A 20,267-nucleotide genomic window follows, 5' to 3' on the forward strand; every position below is an offset into this window, starting at 1 on the left:
CCCTGGGCTGGCGCCCCCCCGAAGATTTAGTCAGGGGTGTATATTAGAAGTCATAGACACATCATGGGCTGTGAATTTTTGTTTACTGCCTGTGACCTATTACTAAAAATACCTGTGACTAAAACGTAGCCTTATCCATAAATCCATATGCTCCATGACTAGGGAGTTTACTTTCAATCTCAGAATTCTTCCCCTATTTGATGGTACAAAATGTCCAGGCAGGGCAATAGTCACAAGAACACTCCTTGCTTGGATAGCATAAGGAAATAGACCCGACATTGTGCTAATGTCTGAAAAAGAACCAAGTGAAGTGGGAAGGGAAAGGGAAGCAGGAAGTAAGGCTTGAGGAGACGTAAAACTTCTTCTAAATTCCTGCTTAGGATGCGCTCTTTATTTTTTTCTATGTTGAGTGGTTGTCTGCAAAGACCCAGATTTCAGTCCCTGGTGTCAAGAATCATATGTCTAAACTTAAGCATACACATTCCTGATGTGACTGCAAATCATGTGTTTACACATGGTCAGCTCAGCATCTAACTTGCTCTGTGTGCACCTACCAAATATGCCTGCGTACATCAGGTATTGCTTGTGTAACTTAAGTGCACACACACAAGGAGGCATATGTGGAAACCTCATTTTGAAAATCCAGCTATTTTTTTCATGTTAGTGTTATATTTCAATTATATAAAAATTGCATAGAGCTGTACAAAGAAGGGGAATTTTACATCAACCCCCTGATGCCTATAGTGTGTGATTGGAAGAAGAACACTGAGGGAGAATTAAAAATTAAGAAAATCACAACAACACTTTAAAATATATATAATTTACCAACTGCATAATTGGTTTTCTTTAAAATAAGCTTCTTGTACTTATTTAAATTGGCTGCAGAAACTAGCATAAGTGTGCTGTAGAAATCAGTGGGAGAGTCTTCCCACAGAATTTGTTTGATGCATTGTGCCCAGGACCTGTTTGGAAATTAAAACCTCAAAGAAGTGAACACAGCTTGAGAAGTCTAGTATATTTGTTAAAGACAAATTTAGGAATTGAATTGCCAGCTTAAGTATTGTAACCTGCATGTTTCCTTTCATTTTTCTCCTGGTGTCTGTTATAGTCAGTGGAAAGTGATGATATTTGAAAGTGGGAAAACAAATCTGACACACACAAAGGACATTTTACAGCAGCAGGTGAAGATCCTAGTATATTATCTCCCTCATTTTCAGACTGTGGTCCATGGGCCACCATCACTAACCAGATCAATTCTTAGTGACCTGCAGAATTAAATGTTTAAGAGCCAAGTTGAGAGCAATTGTGGTGGTGGTAGAGGAGTTCCTTGTGTTGTGACGACATTTTAATAGCCCTCATCCTAATATTTGCACAAAATTGACCTAGATTAGGTGAAGAGTGAATCTTCCGTCAGTAAAGAGAATTTTCAGTATGTAGTTAAAATATGTGTGTATATATAGATACGATTAAAGGAGTATTACAACCCTTTGTTTATGATAATATTTAATGGCATGCTTGTGTGTATTATTCTTACAATAAATAATTCATAATTTTCCCATGGAATCTTAACATATCAGCTGGGAGTGAGAGTAGTACATGGTTTATGCCCATGAAGTCCTTGGCTTCTAAAATCAGACTTCCAACAATTGTGCAGATTGAAACGGTACTTTCTGTGACATGAACATATATTCAGCAGGCAACCAAGTTTCATTTCACATGGGCCACTGACCAGAATCAGCAAGTTAATTTTATTTGTAACCATGTCTTAATCTGAGCAAGTATTTTCCAGAGCGTGTAGAAAGTGGAGCAGTAATTTCTTGCTATTAATCTTGTAGGTGAAATCCTGGCTTCCTTGAAGTCAGTGGGAGTTTTGCCATTGGCTTCATTGAAGCCCGGATTTCACCCATTGTGCTTTAGGTTCACATATCTTAATTAGTAATACACCTTTAAATCTTTCATGAGAAAGGGTTTTTGGGGGTTTTTATGAATGAATTAGCTGCGGTGTATTGGTGAGCATCTGTGATGGTTGGTTCATGTTAAAATTATTTTTAGGCACAAATAATTGCTTGTGTATGCTTACAAAATATAGAATTGAAAGAATAGAAAGGTATGACGTTTTATTTTAGGAAAGTTGAATGTTAGTCATTCCTTTCTAACCTTTCAGTGTTGTTCTGTCTTCTTTTGTCCTTAGTACTCATGTTTCACTCTTCAGATTTGTGTTTGTGTTCATTTTATCCTTCATTTTTTTTTTTTTAGGACCCAATGTTGTCTTCCAGTGTGAAAGCACCTCAGAGACCCACTATCCAAGTTTGACTATAGCGTGGAGGCAGGGTGGACAGCCCTGCTCAAATATCTGACACAATCCATTTGCTTCGTTTGAATGTTAGATCCACACGAGAATTAATTTTTTGTGTTTTATAATCTACTGTTACAATTAATTTGTAAAACCAGAAAGGATAGTGGGTCTTTGTGTGGCTTTCACTGCTGTCCACTCTGGTTTCCTCTAGTGTTTTTTTCCTTTTCTTATTGATAATCATAGATCATTAGCATGCATATCAAGGTATCCCTTGCATGGTGGGATTTCAGACACACAAAGACCCACTATTTGCACAAGTTAGCTGAGCTGTTTTATATGGGCAGATGTCTTCTTGTAATGTTATAACCTGTGCATACTTTGCAGAATTGAAATGTTTGCTGATTACTGATCTGATAGACTTAGTTTAATCCTGTACACAGTGAGCTTTTTAAATTGGCAACATATATGATTCATCCAAAAAATAAAACCTGGCCTACCTTTCCACATTACAGAGCGCCACTGTGACTACAAGCATGCCATGTAGTTTAGGTTTTAGATCATAGAACTGTTTTGTCTGATTCAGTCCAGCCTTCCAAATGGCCTTTTTGTGAGGAGAGGAGTTTAGAGGTGGAATGGAGGATGCTTTCATTTCATTTTCTTCTCTCATCTCATCACAGTAGCACTATGGGGCATTTTCTCTCAAGGCAAAGGCAAACTAGGCTAATATAATTTGTGGGCTGGCCTGCAAGTTACTTTGGGTGGATGTGCCCTATCCCTTGGCCACCACCTTCCCTCAAACATTTTACCATTGTAACACACTTGTCGTCAGTTTTGGTGAACAGCATCATCTAATCTTACTACAATTGGTACCATGCTGCCTCTGTGCTGTCAGACTCACCAATCTGTCCTCATTTTCTTTTCTTTTTTTTTTTTTAAATTAAGAGTTCTGGTACAGGACTGAATGGTTCTGAAGACTGATAATTGGCTAGAGAGTCTTTCATCTCTAGGACACCAGGTCATATCTGGCCCAGGTCAATAGTGAATGAAAGTCTTTGGCATCTGAAAGCTGTTCTTCTTCCTATTACAAAATGAATTGGTGGTCTCAGTCAAGTTCCTCCTATACAAGTGTCCACAATAATATATGCCACCACCAGAAAAGACACTAGTAGACACGCTTGTTAGCTGAAAGAGGAAGGCCAAGGATTTAAATGGGCTTGGAAACTGAACCATCCGCTCTCCTGGTTCAGAGGTAGCTTTTCCAGTTCAGGGTTTGAGGGGCAGAGTGTTATAGGTAAACTTGTACTGCCCATACTGTCTCTGTTATGTGGATAAAATCAGGACTTCTGTCTCCAGGGCTATAAATCTTGCATCTTTTAGCAGCCCTAAATTATTTTAAAAGGGAAAAAAAGCTAGTAAATAGATTTCTTTTAGTTGTTTTTAAAATGAAGGGGTCTATTTGATGGCAGACCATACATCTAATAAAACAGTTCTGTGATCCATACAACGCAAAGAGAATTTCTAGTAGATGCAGTATTAAATTCAGTTTGCTTCCTGAATTTGGGATTGAAATAACAAACATGTGGATTATGCAATCTGAAATTGTTTACAAACTACTGTAAGTTTACAATATATATGAATGTTGTGAGGTACTATCCGGAAAAAGTGTTAATACAATTACAGAGATTTAAAAGCCTTCTTCCAAAAGTTCTATAAAAGGAGTGAAATATTATGTATTTAATATACTTTATCACGTAATGTATATGTGTCCCTTAGGTCAGAGATATATATTTTGTGCAATACAAATTACAGTAAGGTGCCTACATCAAACTATAAATGGATTTTTATTCCAGTTGTATTTTATCTCAATTAATATTCTGTTCTTGAATAAATTAACTTTAATTAGAGGCAAAGAATCTGCTAATTAATTGCTCAAATAGCAATGTTCTAGCTGACTTAATGTCTTTTTCATGTTGAAATTAGATTTTTAGCTAAGGCTGTTTCTATTAAAATGTGCTAATTGCCCTGTATTGCCTTCTCTTAATTTTCTGATTTTGCAGATCTGCTTAATACAGGCAGAAACGTGCTGCTATGGTACAACAGTCATATCAAATTGTTACTTATTGTAGGCCAATATCTGGGTGTCTTTGGGACCCATTCGCTTTTAAAAATTTGAAATTCAAGGCACTATTAACCCAGAGAGTTTGGGCCAGATATAACTCTCTAATAGCCAATAAAATTGTTGCCTTGATTGCCAAGTTACTAAAAGACCTCAGTAAATAAATAAATAAAGTCATGCCCTGTCTAGTATGTGCTGGGAAATAATATTATGGTATTTTTCAGCAATAAATAATGCTTTACCCACGTATACACAACTGCAGTTGAATATTAGGGATAGCATTCTATATCTGTATGGTTTGACCCATGTAAACCCATAGCTGGAAATAAGCATTCACAATTAAAACACAAACAGCTGCATTCAGTTTGAATTTACAGGTGCTAGAACTGAGTTCAGAGGCATGCTGCCATGGGCTTTCTCTGTTGTAATTAAATGTTGTAGTGTTATTTGAAAGCCAAGGTGGGTGAGGTAATATCTTTTGTTGGACCAACTTCTGTTGGTGAGAGAAACAATCTTTTCAGCCAGAAAGAGCTCAAAAGCTTACCTCTCTCACAAACAGAAAGAAGTTGGTCCAATAAAATATTACCTCTTCCACCTTGTCTCTCTAATATCCTGGGACTGACACAGCTAAATCTGCACTGCGTAGAGCAGTGTTATTTGAGCATCATCTATGAGCTCTGCACTGTAAAAAATGGAAAAGGCCACAGTCCCTCCCTCACAGTGTTTATCTTCTACATCAGACAGATTTTTCAGGTTTCAGAGTAGTAGCCGTGTTAGTCTGTATTCGCAAAAAGAAAAGGAGTACTTGTGGCACCTTGGAGACTAACCAATTTATTTGAGCATGAGCTTTCGTGAGCTCTGTAGCTCACGAAAGCTCATGCTCAAATAAATTGGTTAGTCTCTAAGGTGCCACAAGTACTCCTTTTCATTTTTCAGGTTAGACATGATGCACCAGATAACTATGTGGTCTGGTCACATAATGGTACAGAAGGATTTTTTTAATACACATTTTAGATTACGGATAAGAAGAGGCTGTGCAGAATACTTATTTTAAGGCAAGATTTTAAAGAACCCTGCTGTATCAATACAGGTATATAGATGGGAGCAGCTTAGTCTAAACAGATTTTAGCTTTAAAAGTGAATTTCCTTGCTCATGTGGGTTTAATTTCGATGCTTACAACTATGTTAGCATTTCGGTGACTACATTGACCCAGTCTCTCAGGCACATCCTTGGAGAGACATGTAGGTTCAGCCACCGTTCCAGCCATTTAAGAAAATTAGTTGTAAAGGATCCAGTCCTTCCTGTCACAAAGGAGGATGGCATGATGTGGAGCCCTACAAGGGTGGTATGGGAATTGGGGAGACTCCTCTAGTGAATTAGAAGGGGCAGAAACAGAAATATTATTGTACCTGCACAGTAGCTGATATTTCAAATTCTGTAAGAGTCTAGTTTGCAAATGTTACTTTCAAAGCTAAGTTCCTTATCTTGCAGTCAAATCTAGACAGGTCAATCCCCTGCACTCTCACAGCCCAGGATAGATCCAGTTGCAGGCACAGATGTATGAATAGTTAATGCTTGTGAAGCACTTTGAAGGCATACGTAGCACTATATAAATGCTAAGTATCAATAGTTTTTTATTACTTGTAGGAGCAGAAAAAGGTAGAAGTTCCATTTGTAAAAAGTTCTGCATTCTAATAATAATTGAAATTGCCCCTATTAATGGGTGAATAATTACCCTGAGCCCAAGGCTTTGTTCACCAAAGTGGATCTCAGAGTGACTTTTTCAGTGAGGTTGTAAACTCTTGTAAATAGGCGTCTGTTATAGGAATGCTGACAGACCCTTGCCCATGGTGGTGCTGACTGCTGCTATCGCATAATGACACTTTAATGTAATGGAACTATTAAACTGTTACATAATGGTGTGTGTTGCCTTGAAATATCTTTTGTTGTTCTTTTCAAGCTGTAGTATTAATGGTTGGGGATACACGTTAAGATCATGCAAATGCAGGATATGCTTGGCATGAGAAAATTGTTCATCTTTGTTTTTAAAAAACCTGTAAGATAACTATGCAAATGTATTTTATTAAAGGGACACATAAAAGATGTAGATTGTGTGTGTTGTTTTTTGTTTAAATAGCCTAGTAAAAAAATTCTTTTAATTAGTTGACATGGCTTAGCAATTTTTTTTGTCATGTGGAAAACTAAATCCTATCCTGCTTCTGTTTAAAGTGCAGGGGAGTATATTGACAGTTTTGATCAGAGAGGGTTGGATTTAAAATTGCCACAGAGTTTTCTGCTAAGGGCCTGATTCCCTCTCCCCCTCAACCCACATTTATTCATGTGAGTAAACTTTACTTGTTACAAGTAGTCAAGAGACTTCACATTACTCAAATGATTAGATCATGTGGCAATGGATGATTAAGCTTATTTGAAATTTACATAGTACAGGCTAGCATGGATTGAAAAATGAAAAAATTTCTGATGCAGTGGCTCTGGCTCATATGCTACATTAACATCAAGCTCATACTTAACTTTTAAAATTACAATTGTAATGGTATACTATCTCAGCAAATCAAAAAACTTAAGATGAGGGAAAGTCAAGTAACTGTTCATACTGTCCTGCAGTCCTCCTTTGCCAGGGTGGACCTGGAAATAAGGAATCAGTGTAGTAAATGCATATTTATAAAAGGCTGGATTCTGCTCCTTTTACTCACATTTAGCATCTTAATCTTTGAGTAACTCTCATTGTGGGGGTGAACCAGTTATCCGCATTGGTGTGCTCTATGCAAACAGGCCTTCAGAAAAGCACTTACGCACATGCTTGAGTCTTGTTGCCTTTTTCCAAGATGGAAGTGGCCCATGCTCTTGTTTTTAATATTTTCTTTACTAGACTGTATTCAGAGTTCCACTCACTCTTCATCCAATTTGGGGAGATGAAAAAATCATTTAATCCTACCCGAACATCTCTGAAATTGCTTCAAAAATGGCTTGTGAATCTAATTACTTGCCCAGAATTTTGAAAATGTTGTTTAAGCAAAACAGATATGCATCAGGAGCACAACAAATTTTTGACCATCTGGCATTAAGTAAATAACATTAATATACAATCATATTTAAAACTCAGAGGTGAAATATATGGAGATAGATCAAAAGTTAGAGATGGGCAAGACTTATATGATCCAGTCCATCTCCATTCAAGTGCAGGATTATTCTCTACAAAGTGCCGTTCTTCCCTTTGAAATTGTTGCTGCCAACTTCAAAAATTCAGTTATTTGAAATATACTTTTACTCCTTCAATTGTCAGATCTATGGCAGAATAGATGACTTTTTGACTGGGAAACTTACCGTGTAGTCTTAAAGACAGGATTAGTTGTGATGTTAGCAGAGGACAGTATTTCTTGTAGAAGTGCATTTGAGGAAGGGAGATAGTTGGAAGACGAGGAATCGTTTTAAAACCTATTTATAAACTTTCAAATTTGTTTTACTCTGGTGTCCTTGTCTTTGTTTAATCTGTCATGGGATGCACTAGCTATGCGATATCTGCCCAACAGTCTGATCATTGTAAAACAAACTTCATTAGAAAATTCCAGTATAATAAGATTTTGATCTCTCTTGACTCAAGATTCACTGATTTGTGAAGTGGATATTTACTGAGGCAAAGTATGAACAGTGACAAATCTTAATGTTCGTATTAACAGAAATCAGTATCTACTTATTGTTTCCTTCATAAGTTGATCTATTATGGCTACGAATTTTAAAAGGATGAATTAACTTTCCAAAGGGGAGATGAAGTTACAGCCCAGAATAAAGCTGTTGCTCACCTCTCAACCAATCAAGATTGTCATCTTTTGTATCTGTCAGTCTAGCAATTAGTGTCTGCTGTCTGATTAGCTCATCAGAGGTGAATTATTGTCACTGAGTCTTAATGCAGCTAACTGACCCAGACCTCAGAATTTGAGGTAAATAATGGAAATCTAACTAGTTATGTGATTTTTAATTCATGTGTTGGAAGTTTTATCTTGTATTCAACAATTTGTCACTTCCTGCTCCATCTAGCACTCTCAAGCAAAGCTTATAAAGATTCTTCTGCCATGTCTATTATTAATTAAGTTTATTAGAGTAGGGCATAAGGACCAATCAAGAACAGAGCCACATTGTACTAAGCACTCTATAAACACAATAGTAGACACCCCCTGACCAGAAGACCATGTAGTCTAAATGCAGGTAATATCCAATTACATTAACTCTCTTTCTAAATGTGTTTTACATCTGAAAGTATCCAGTTTATCTTTCAAATTATGTCTACATTTTATTCACTGTTAACTTTTTTTTTTTATCCTTCCAAAGTTGATCTCACCGTAAGTAAGTAACACTTCCATTGGCCATTGAGTTTCATAGCAAGTATGTGGACTTTACTACCAATTGTAGTTACAAGCAAACAGCAGCATGAGCTAAGACAATACAATCATTGGCTTCTCTTTTTGAGGGGATATAACAGAAAATTACATTGCTCAAAGATCAGCTACTTAGGGCATGTCTATACCACAAGCTTTTGCCAGTGCAAATTATGTTGCCATAAAGCCGCCGCAGTTAGTATCATAGACGACTGGTGCCTCCCCATACAGGGGTGGGGGGGGGGCACCAGCTAAAGGGGAGGACATATGACCTCCCCACGTGTCTTTGCCCTGTCCCCTGCCTGGGGCTCCCGCACTCTCCCCACCCTCTTCCCCCACCCCATGTTACCTGTGAGGGGGAGGGACTCCGCCCTCCCACTGCACCTGCTCCCCCCCAGTACATTCAGCTGCTCTCCCTGGCAGCAAGACCCAAATGGGGAGTGGGACGGAGCTGCTCCTGGTCACTGCTCTGTGCAGTGTAGCCAGCTGCCTGGGAGAGAGCCTGTGTGGGGAGGGGCAGCAGCGGGAGTCTGCTGCCTGCCCGGGCTTGGCTTCTGGGGACAGGGACTGAACATGCCGGGAGGGCGGAGGGGCTCTGGCTTTTGCTCGGCCACTGTCCCTGGAAACCAAACCTGGGCGGGGGCAGCCTGCCACTGCTGCAGCCAGGCGCTCTCCCAGGCTGCTGCTGTGCTGCACTGGGCAGTGTCCCAGCGCAGCCAGAAGAGGCTTTGGCCCAGCCCCTTCTACTCTGGCCCTGGCCCCGGCCCACCCTTTCCGCTGCCGGCCCACCCACTGACATGTCGCCTCTGGTTAGTATATTGCTTGTGTGCACATACTTGGCTCCTTTTGTCAGTACTGCGCAACTCAACAGGAGCTCTTGTTTTGATGTGCAGTGCATCCTGGGTAGGTATCCAAGAGTGTAACTTGCCACTGTCCAGTACGCTGTCTTACAGGAAGTTTTGGCAATGCACGGTGGGGCAGCAACAAGTTGTGTTGGTGTGACTGGAACTGTGGGGTCAGGTTCCCATCATGCAACTTTCTCCACTCCATAATGCCCTCTGTATCTCATAATTTTCACTCCTGTTTTGAACCTCCCATGAACCAGCATGGAACTTGTCACTGTCTGCCAGCTCTGACAGAAGCATGGAACCTGCACAGCTTTGCAGTATTATCATGAGCACTGCAAGCACAGGACACATGATCCTCTGGTATTTGCAGAGCTGCGAGAAGAGCCATGGAGAATATGACAATTTACTGGAGAGTGGACTGCTGTGGGACATAACAAGAACCAATTCAAAATTGCTGGTGGCATTCATGGAGCAGTGGCAAATGGTGGAGCACTGCTTCTGGACTCCAGAAATGAGCCCTGTCTAGTGGGATCACAGTGTGATGCAGGCTTGGGATGACAAGCAGTGGCTGTAGAACTTTCAGATGGGCAAGGACCCCATTCCTGAATGTGTCTGCTGAGCTCACCCCAACCCTTTAGCGCAGGAACGCCAAAAAGAGAGCTGCACTGACCGTGGGGAAGCGAGTGGCGGATTGCACTGTGAAAACTTGCAGCCCTCGATTGCTACAACTCAGTGGGAAATCATTTTGGAATTGGAAAATCCACTGTGGATGCTGTTGTCACGCAAGTGTGAAGGGTCAGTAATCGTCTCCTACACAGGACTGTGTCTCTCAGCCATGTTCAGGACATGATGGATTTTCAGCCATGGGGTTCCTGAACTCCCGTGGAGTGGTAGACAGCAAGCATATCCTTATTTTTCCAGCAGGCCACCTTGCCGCAGAGTACATCAATAGAAAGGGCTATTTTTTTATGTTTATGGAAGCACTGGTGGATCACAGGAGATGCTTCACCAACATCAGTGTTGGCTGGTCAGGGAAGATGCATGAAGCTCACAACTTTAAGAACACAGGATTTTTTCAGAAAGGTACAGGCAGGGGCCTTTGTTCCAAACCAGTGGATTACCATTTGTGATATTGAAATGCCAATAGTGATCTTGGGGGATCCAGCCTACCCCTTTCTCTCCTGGTTCATGAAGCTCAGCAGCACCAAGGAAAGATTCCTCTATAGGCTCAGCAGCTCAGAAAGATAGCTAAATGTGCTTTTGCTAGGTTGAAGGGATGCTGGCGTTGTTTACTCACAAGATTGGATCTCAGTGATAAAAATATCCCAATGGTTATAGCTGCCTGCTGTGTCCTGCATAATATCTGTGAAGCAATGGTGGAAAAGTTGCCGCCGGGGTGAAGGGCGGAGGTGGAGCGTCTGTCTGATGACTTTGAACAGCTGTCAGAAAGGCTATCAGAAGAGCTCAATGTGGAGCTGTATGACTCAGGGAGGTTTTGAAAGAGTACTTTAACAGCAAGCCACAGTAATGTATTCTAGTATCAGAGGGTTGCCTTGTTAGTCTGTATCCACAAAAACAATAAGAAGTCTGGTGGCACTATTGTTGTTAAATTAATACCATTAATTTGGGCTTGAATAGGGACTGGGAGTGGCTGGCTCATTACAAAAGCAGCTTTGCCTCTCCTGGAATGGACACCACCTCATCTATCATCCACCCCAATCGAATTGGCCCTGTGAACACTGGTTCTCCACTTGTCTCTTCTCTTCATTTGTCATTATATAATGCCTGCATCTGTAATTTTTCACTCCATGTATCTGAAGAAGTGGTTTTTTACCCACGAACGCTTATGCCCAACTAAATTTGTTAGTCTTTAAGGTGCCACTGGACTCCTTGTTGTTTTAATATATTATAATGTACTGTGCTCTACCTGTCTCTGCAGTTTGGGGCTCCAGTAGGAATTGTGTGGTGCTTGGTGTACATCTAAGAATATAACATTGGTAGTGCACCTATTAATTTTATGATGCTTGCTGTTCATCTATGGTTATTACATGATAGTTGTCACTGATTGTATGAGTTGTGTCACAGTGTACAATAACAACTAAGTGGGTGCTTTCACTACTGTCAGGCATTCTGCATCATTTGTTGGGAACTAATAAAGATGAATTATTTCCCAACAGTAGAGTTTTATTCAGTAACAAAAACACTTCCAAAAAAATTCTGTCCAAGTTAAGAGCAAATACATTAAACCTTAATAAATTTATGGAACAGAGCTTAAAGAAGGAGAAGGAACATTCATGTCCATTTTAGCTACACGTACATCAACTGTGGTTCTTACAGGTAAGCGTATCTGAAGTTGTGGTTGTCCTTAATATTGCCTGGTGTGGAGTGGTAGGGAAAGGGATGTGGCCCCTGATGCCACACTGAACATTGGGGTGTCGGGGATGGGGGAGGAGGGAGATGTAAGGAGTTCTCCATTGACTGCAAAGGGAGGCAAGTCCATGATTGTTGAACCTGTAGTTCCACAACAGTTTGCAGCCTGTTTGCTGCTGGAGATGCCCCATTATGTCCTGGTGAATCTTCCTGTTGCCCACTCTTTCCTACTCCATACAATCTGCAGTATTCATCCTCCCGGTCCTCCATTCGCCATCTGATGCAGCACTTTCTCCTCCTTATCTTAGAGACTAACAAATTTATTTGGGCATAAGATTTTGTGGGCTAAAACCCACTTCATCGATGGTTTTAGCCCACGAAAGCTTATGCCCAAATAAATGCGTTAGTCTCTAAGGTGCCACAAGGACTCCTTGTTTTTTTTTGCTGATACAGACTAACACGGCTACCACTCTGAAACCTCCTTCTTATCTGTTTCATGCATTCCGTGGGTGTGGAGGGGGAATCCCTCAAGGCTGCAACAGCAGCAACTACAGATAAAACACACAGAGCTACCATTGTCACGATAGTCCCAAAGTTAAGATTCAGAATCCCTTCCTCCCCTAAAGTTTTAAACAAGAAATGCTTATTTACACTTCTGCTTTGGAGTGCTTGTGCACAATACCACTCACAGCACCAGCCATCGTGAAAATGTTTTCTCCAGGGGCTAGGGAAATGAGGAGGGAATTGTTCAGTTGTGCAAATCTCTGAGTATAAGGCACTGTTACTGACTGCTGACATCATTTTCCACAAGCCGTGGTGATTTTAGCTAGTATCTCGCTCCTGGGGGTAACAAAGGCACAGAGAGCATACTTGCTGCTGGCGTCCCGAACCCACCTGGACCCGTGTGCTGCTAGTCTGTTTATTGCAATGGTGCCTGCCGAAGTTATCACTGACTGGTGTGGGAAAGTGGAGGAAGAAATAAGGCTGCCACCCCCAGAAACCTTTGGAGAGAATTGCAGTGTACCTCTGCGAAAGTTTCATTGAGATCTCTCAGGAGGATTCAAGGATCCCTGTGTACATAAACTGCTCTGCATCCCCACTGCCCAACTCTACAGGGTAATGAAAAGCAGATAACAACTCTACCTCTTTGTTGTACCGCTACCTCTTCTCGTATGAATGAATTAATGAAAAGTTGATGGCATCCCCAACTTAGTAGGACACAGCTATCACTGAAATGGGAAATACAATTACACACTTACCTGAGGTTCCTTCCCCTGCATCGGGCTTGACCATGTTTGACTGCCAGGACTGAGTGGACTGCAGTGTAGTCTCCAAGAGGTCCTGGCTCGAGACAAAGCTGGACCCTCCAGACACATGTCCCCCATCCTCTTCATGCCAGGGGGCCTGTGAGTCGGGCTCCTTGGAGGTATCCATGGTGGGGTCTCCACCAAGTATGGCATGCAGCTCTTCGTAAAAGATCAACTTTTGGCTTCCCTGGCCTTCTGATATGCCTGCCGCAGTTCCTTTGGTTTCACTCAGCACTGCTGCTGATCCCTGTTGTACCCCTTCTTCTGCATCCCCCATACAATCTGCTAGTAGATGGCCACATTTCTATGGCTGGTCTGTAGTTGTGCTTGCACAGGCTCTTCTCCCCACAAGCCCCGGAGACCCAATATCTCCTGTCTACTCCAGGCAGGAGCACATCTGGAGAGTGTAATCGGCAGTGTCAGCTGGGCAGTCGCACATGACCGTGGAGAACTGCTAGGTGTGCTCACCAAGATGGACAGTCATGAAAAGGCATTTCAAAAATTTGCAGGGTTTTTTAAGGGAGAGAGACTTCTGGTTTCCACAAGCCCTGGACAGTAGAGTTCACAATTGTGACCAGATCTTTTAAAACGCACTTTGATCTGTTGAATAGCTTGATTCCTCCTCCTCTTTAATTCTGGCTTGATTGTAACCTTGACAAACAGCTCAAGCCAAACCAAATCTGGTACGCTTTTATGCATGTGCTTAACTTTACTACCATGAGTAGGTCCCATTAATTTCATAGTAAATTGGAAAAGTAAAATTAAGCATGTGCTTGTTTGCAAAATCAGAGACTAATAGAGTATTGCCAACCAGAAGCATTCAAAAATCGTAAGTCAGGCCCCCCCAGAATCATAAAGTTGTCTTAAAAAGTGTGAGTTATTTAGGAAAAAAATATTTTTGGATTCTTATTACTTGCCTTCAAGTTGTTAAGTCTTTAGGGTTCTTGTTTTGTAGCTTTTTTTCTGCAACCCCAAGGACTATGAGATTTTTATGAAAATTGAGATTCTCATGATTCCAGAAGCTGGGACTATAAAAAAAATACTATGGCAAAACTTGGCAACACTGCTAATGATAATAATGCCACTTATATAGCGTTTCTAATTTAATTGTCCAAGCTGAGAAAAATGTGTAAAGGAAAGCGCACCAGTGGTAAACAGCAAATTAGATTTTTTTAACTTATTTCTACCTTAATCAGTTACCAAACTGAGGTCCATGGAGAACTTCCTGGTGGTCAGCAGAGAGCTGGCTGGTGATACAGTCCTCTCCTGTCCCCGTTCCCCTCCTCATTGTTCCTATGTATTACACTGCATTGAAGGCAGCCAAAAATGTATTGTTTTCCTAGTACTAATTTTTCATCTAAGTAATTGCTCTAATTGTCATGAGGATGTTGCATGACAGTGGTGGGTCTCTGAGACAATCTCTCTGTAAAGATGGAGTCCACAGTATGAAAAAGATTGAAAACTCCCCAAGTTAAAATATTTACAATATAAATATAGAAATAGGCCTTTTAAAATGATGGTTTTTAACATGATCTTGTCTCTTTACGTAGAAAATATATATCAGACTTGTCCATTTTCCCTTAAGTCTTTTATTTTCTTCCCTTCACTGTTGTCACTGGGCTTGTGAAGCATTTCTTGAGCATGGAAATAAGCTGCTTACATTGCCAGAAAGCAGTATTTGACTTGCAGGGCCTCTCCCACTTTGTTGGGTGGGGAACCACAGCAGGAGAGCAAATGTTAGCACAAGTTCTGTGTAACTGTTCAGAAGTCACAACGCCCGGGGTAGAACAGAAGATAAGTATTAGCATTATTAAAATGTCTTTGGTTATGGCTTGGTTATGATGAAGTTGGGGTTTGTCGATTCAAAATTATTCCATCCTCAAGAATTGGAACCTGAAAATGATTCTAGGAAATTCAAAAAATGAGGACTCCTCTCTTGCTTCTGTAAAAAGAAAAGGAGTACTTGTGGCACCTTAGAAACTAACAAATTTATTAGAGCTACAGCTCACTTCATCGGATGCATTCAGTGGAAAATACAGTGGGGAGATTTATATACACAGGGAACATGAACAATGGGCGTTATCATACACACTGTAACGAGAGTGATCAGGTAAGGTGAGCTATTACCAGCAGGAGAGCGGGGGGGGAAATTGTTTCATGTTCTCTGTGTATATAAATCTCCCCACTGTATTTTCCACTGAACGCATCCGATAAAGTGAGCTGTAGCTCACGAAAGCTTATGCTCTCAATAAATTTGTTAGTCTCTAAGGTGCCACAAGTACTCCTTTTCTTTTTATGGATACAGACTAACACGGCTGCTACTCTGAAACCTCTCTTGCTTCTAATATTCTTGGTCTCGTATCACAGAATCATAGAATATCAGGGTTGGAAGGGACCTCAGGAGGTCATCTAGTCCAACCCCCTGCTCAAAGCAGGACCAATCCCCAACTAAATCATCCCAGCCAGGGCTTTGTCAAGCCTCGTACACATTAGTGGCTTCTGGCTTATTCCAAATGGTATTCGTTTTCTCTCTCTCGCTGACTCCCGACCTCTGCTGAACTTAATTATAAACACTGTGCGTGGAGAAGTTTTTTGTGAATATCTGGATGTTTGTCATAAGTTATCTGGACTATTTGTCTTTTCAAACCTGCTTTGTCCATCTAAACAACCTGTGGATTTTCCAGTCTAATTGGAAAGCTGTTTGCTTTATTTTTTTTTCTTGTAGTTTTTGATGCAAATATTAGACCTCAATCGATTTGATTTGTTTGTTTTCAAAAGCCACCGTCAGTATGGCATATATTAAATTTGTAAAGAGAAGGAAAATTAAAGGTCAGGGTTAGTTTGATGGCCTCTTGTTCGTACAGAATGTTTTGGCTAATAATTTGAGTTAAATGTTCATGTTTCTGTTTATACATCTCCCACATTCAGACAGTCACAGTGTAAAAACAAATACCCCTCCTCTTTGCTTTCAGTTTAAAAATTAGTTATAAACATCCAAGGCGTATGGCTGCAGCACCATGCAGTAGAACTTTGCAAAAGTGTACCAGTAGCTCAGAGGCCCCAGTGTAGATTGATTATTTCTGTAAACTAATTCAGCAAACCACTTATGGCACAGAAGGGAGATGAAAATTATACACCGTCATCTAGAATACCGTATTCAGTTCTGGTCACACTATCTCAGGGTTTGTCTACATGGCAAGTTAGTGCATGGCAAGCCAGGATATCTGCAGACCACTAGCTTGCAGTGCACTCACTGGTCGTCCAGACTCTTCTAGTGTGCAATAAAAATTCCATAGTGCACTCTGACATGCTCCCGCGTGGACAAGCCCTCAGAAAGAACATTGCAGAGTTAGCTAGGGTTCAAAGAAGGACAACAAGAATGATTCGGCACGTGGAAACCTATCTTCATAGAGATTGAAAAGATTGGGATAGTTTACTTTAGAAAGGAGACAACTAAGCAGAGCTATGATAAAAGTATATAAGATAATGAATGGTAGAGAGACAGGAGATCGGAAGCTGTCTCACAATATAAGAACAAGGGGACGTTCAGTGTGGCCGATTCAAAACTAATAAGGAAAGCTTTTTCACTCAAGTCTTAATTCGATTGTGAAACTCATTGCCACAGGAAGTTGTTGAGGGAAAGAATTTAGTAAGGCTCAGAGAGGGATTGGATGCTTTTATGGATAAGAAGATTATCCAGAGAATTATCATAGTTAATGCTAAAAAAAGAGTTTTGGTGGGGATAAAAATCTCATGTTTCAGGGTTTAAACCAGTCTATAATTAGGATGAGACTTTCTTGGGGACACAGATTATTCCACGTATGCCTGCTGTGGAGTTCTTGCTGCTTTTCTGAAGCATCTGATGCTTGCCAGAGACAAGATAGATCCACAGTTCTGATTCAGTGTAGCTGTTCCTGTGTAGGCATATGTTTAAATCCGTCCCTATTGAGTGAAGTGCTTAATCACATGCTTACCGGCTTTGCTGAAGCAGGGCCTAATTCGTTAAACTTGTTTGTTTGTCTGTTTTTAATTCAAGGATACTGCATCATAAAATGTATTTAACATTAATGAATAGGTACAGTTGAGTTCTAATTATTGAATGCTTCATGTATGCTAGTAAATGGTCTGTAATATAATCATTTGCTATTAAAATATCAGTATTTTCTAAACAGAGTGGAAAACCTGAGATTTCAGTTACCAAAGAGCAGTAACTATTTTGGCAAATGTGCTGCCATTTTAAGGCTTGATTTTCAGGGGTTCTGATCACTTGTAACTCCCATTGACTTCAGCTGGAGTGCTAGGAGCTCAGCGCTTTTGAAAATCAAACAATAAGAGACCACTGTGTATGTTATAAAAATAACGAAGACTGAGTAATACAAGAATTTACTACATATATCTATTTCTTTTTGCTAAGACATGAGACCACTCTTTTTTGTGAGAATTATCAGTTTTTTCAGTTTAGAAAAGTAAGCATTACTGACAGCATTCATTTTAAACGTATTATGGGCTTAGAGCCTCAGCTGGGGTAAATGATTGTATCTTCACTGAAGTACATAATACTGTAGCCATTTATATAAGCTGAGCATCAGCCCTTACAAGTTTAATAGGATCTGAATGACTTGAAATATTTACTTTTCTAGGGTGTGCTGATCTCCAAACTCTTGATACTATGCAACCAATGGAAAGGAAAAGACAGGGCTACATTCATGAGTTGATCCAGACTGAAGAGAGGTACATGGACGATCTTCAGCTTGTCTTAGAGGTGAGAGTTACTTGGAAACAAAAGGTGTTTTAAACAACTGTCACAGCAAAGTCTCTTCTCTTCAGTGTCTCGTCCTTATCAGATGATCATTATGACATTTGATTCCTAGCTGAGTGGTGTAAATCTATGCAGTCTTAGGGCTTGTCTTCACTACAGGAGTAAATCGACCTAAGTTATGCTACTCCAGCTACGTGAATAATGTAGCTGGAGTCGACGTAGCTTAGGTCAACTTACCCCGGTGTCTTCACTGCGCTGCGTTGACGGGAGATGCTCTCCGATCAACTTCCCTTACTCTTGGAGAACTGGAGTACCAGGGTTGACTGGAGAGCGCTCTGCCATCAATTTAGCGGTTCTTCACTAGACCCGCTAAATCGATCCTTGCTGCATCGATTGCAGCAGCATCCATCTACCCATAGTGAAGATCAGCCCAGAGATGTGAAGGCTTTGATGTTTTAATAACATACGACATGGCAGAGTATGTTTTCTCATTATATCAACTCTTCAAGTACTGAGAATTGCCATGCTTTCTAAAGGAAAGCTGCCAAGTTTGCATTGTAAGACCAGTGCAACTGATTGCTATTCTGTCACTCAGTGCATGTCTACATTGTGCTGGCAAAGTGCTCTAGTGGCATGTGATTTTTAGAGCTTTCTAACGTGTTGCGTTCCAGCTGTCCCATATAGACCCTGCTGGCGTGGTGTAAAAGGCACCTAGTTTACATTAATGTAGTCTTGTGGGGCAGTTAGAGCACTTTACATAACACACCTCTCTGGCAAGCCATGCCGTGTCGCGCAGACAAGCCCTTAGACAGCTATTGTCTGTAGTCATCTTTTACATAACTCTGCAAGTTCTCCTTTGCTGGTATCTTCAGAATATTTGAAGGAAGCCAGCCTGTCCACAGTGCCTTACCAAATTTCATTCAAGCCAGTTACTAAATTGCTTGCTCTGGGACTACATTGCTGCTTCAGTATTTATCTTCTTCCCCTAGAAAAATACCCCTTTCCCTCTGGCATTACCCTCAGTTGTGGTTCCTAAAGCAAAAAAGCAATTTAAATATTTTTGCAAGTACTGCACTTTCTCTCACTTGAGTAACTCTTTCCTCCTAAAGGACTTTCTGACTTGGTATTTAGTATTTATGTATCACCCTTTACCTTCAACGTTGGTCTGAGGCATTCAAATATTATGGTGATGAGCATGGTATAAGTACCTATATAGAACAGAATCGTCTATAGAGGTCAAAGTGCTTTATAAATGTTAACTAGTTCTCACATACTATCGGCATGGGATAGGTAAGTATTGCCTATATTTTATAAGTGGGAAAACAGAGGCAGTGGGTGAGCAACATGTCCATGGCTGAAGGGGAAACTATCACAGTTCAGGGTAACTGCACCTGTATTCCTCCTCCATGGTCCAGCAAGGGCACCGACTCTTAGGCTTCTTTTCCCCAGCTGTGTCTCTCTCCCTTCTGACCAGGGTTTTTCCAGGATCCACCGTTCCCTGCCTACACTGAGGGGCAAGTCCCCAACAAGACAGACTGGCTCACCAAGCCTTCTCTCAGGAGGATATAAACAGCACAATTACCCACAGTTAATTTACAACAGAGCCCTTTCTAAACAATCATATTTATTGTTAGGGTAAAAACATTACAGAGAAAACACATTAAAAACAATACAAGAACCTGCACACTTGTTAATAAGACCAGAGATCACCTCAGTGCCAACAAGGACTCCAGCCCGTGAACAGTCCTTTAAACCCCACAAGGAGTTCTTCTGTTGTCACAAGTTCATAACAGCTGTTAGCTCAGCACAAGCACATGCCTGAATCTGTCAGTCATTTTTTCATCTAGTTTGGGCCTCTGGTCTGGTCCTCATATAGCAGGTGAACAGCAGACAGTGGGCTTCTCCTCAGGGTGCAGCTTCAAAAGGATGGGTCCGCAGGTGAGACATTGCCTACCCCTCCTCCCAAATATTTCCTAGGGGGAGCACTTACTTTGTGTCTAGCATGGCGTTTCAAAGAGCCCTTTGAAGCTCATTACACTTCCCAAGGTTGACATTAGTCACCTCTCCTAGAGTAGTTATATACAGTCCCACAGTAACACGTAAACATGTGCATGTTTAATACAGTGAGCTCCTCAGATACTTAAGCTTTGTCCAGGATATTGCCATTACTTTCCCA

At 40.8% G+C, this 20,267-nt stretch overlaps 1 protein-coding gene across 4 annotated transcripts in view; it reads left to right on the forward strand.

Moving 5' to 3' along the window:
* ITSN2 (intersectin 2) overlaps positions 1-20,267 on the forward strand; it is a 126,884-nt gene that overhangs the window by 85,341 nt on the left and 21,276 nt on the right. For 2 of the 4 annotated variants that reach the window (XM_077812446.1, XM_077812447.1), the window contains exon 29: positions 17,973-18,094. In XM_077812446.1, coding sequence (XP_077668572.1) covers positions 17,973-18,094 — 122 coding nt within the window. Of the gene's footprint in view, positions 1-2,256; positions 5,257-5,348; positions 6,517-17,972; positions 18,095-20,267 lie in introns of those variants that run through there. The other 2 variants (XR_013345545.1, XM_077812448.1) reach the window with 2 other exon arrangements.

Source organism: Eretmochelys imbricata, chromosome 3 (genome assembly GCF_965152235.1).
Source record: "Eretmochelys imbricata isolate rEreImb1 chromosome 3, rEreImb1.hap1, whole genome shotgun sequence".
NCBI classification, from domain to species: Eukaryota; Metazoa; Chordata; order Testudines; family Cheloniidae; genus Eretmochelys; species Eretmochelys imbricata.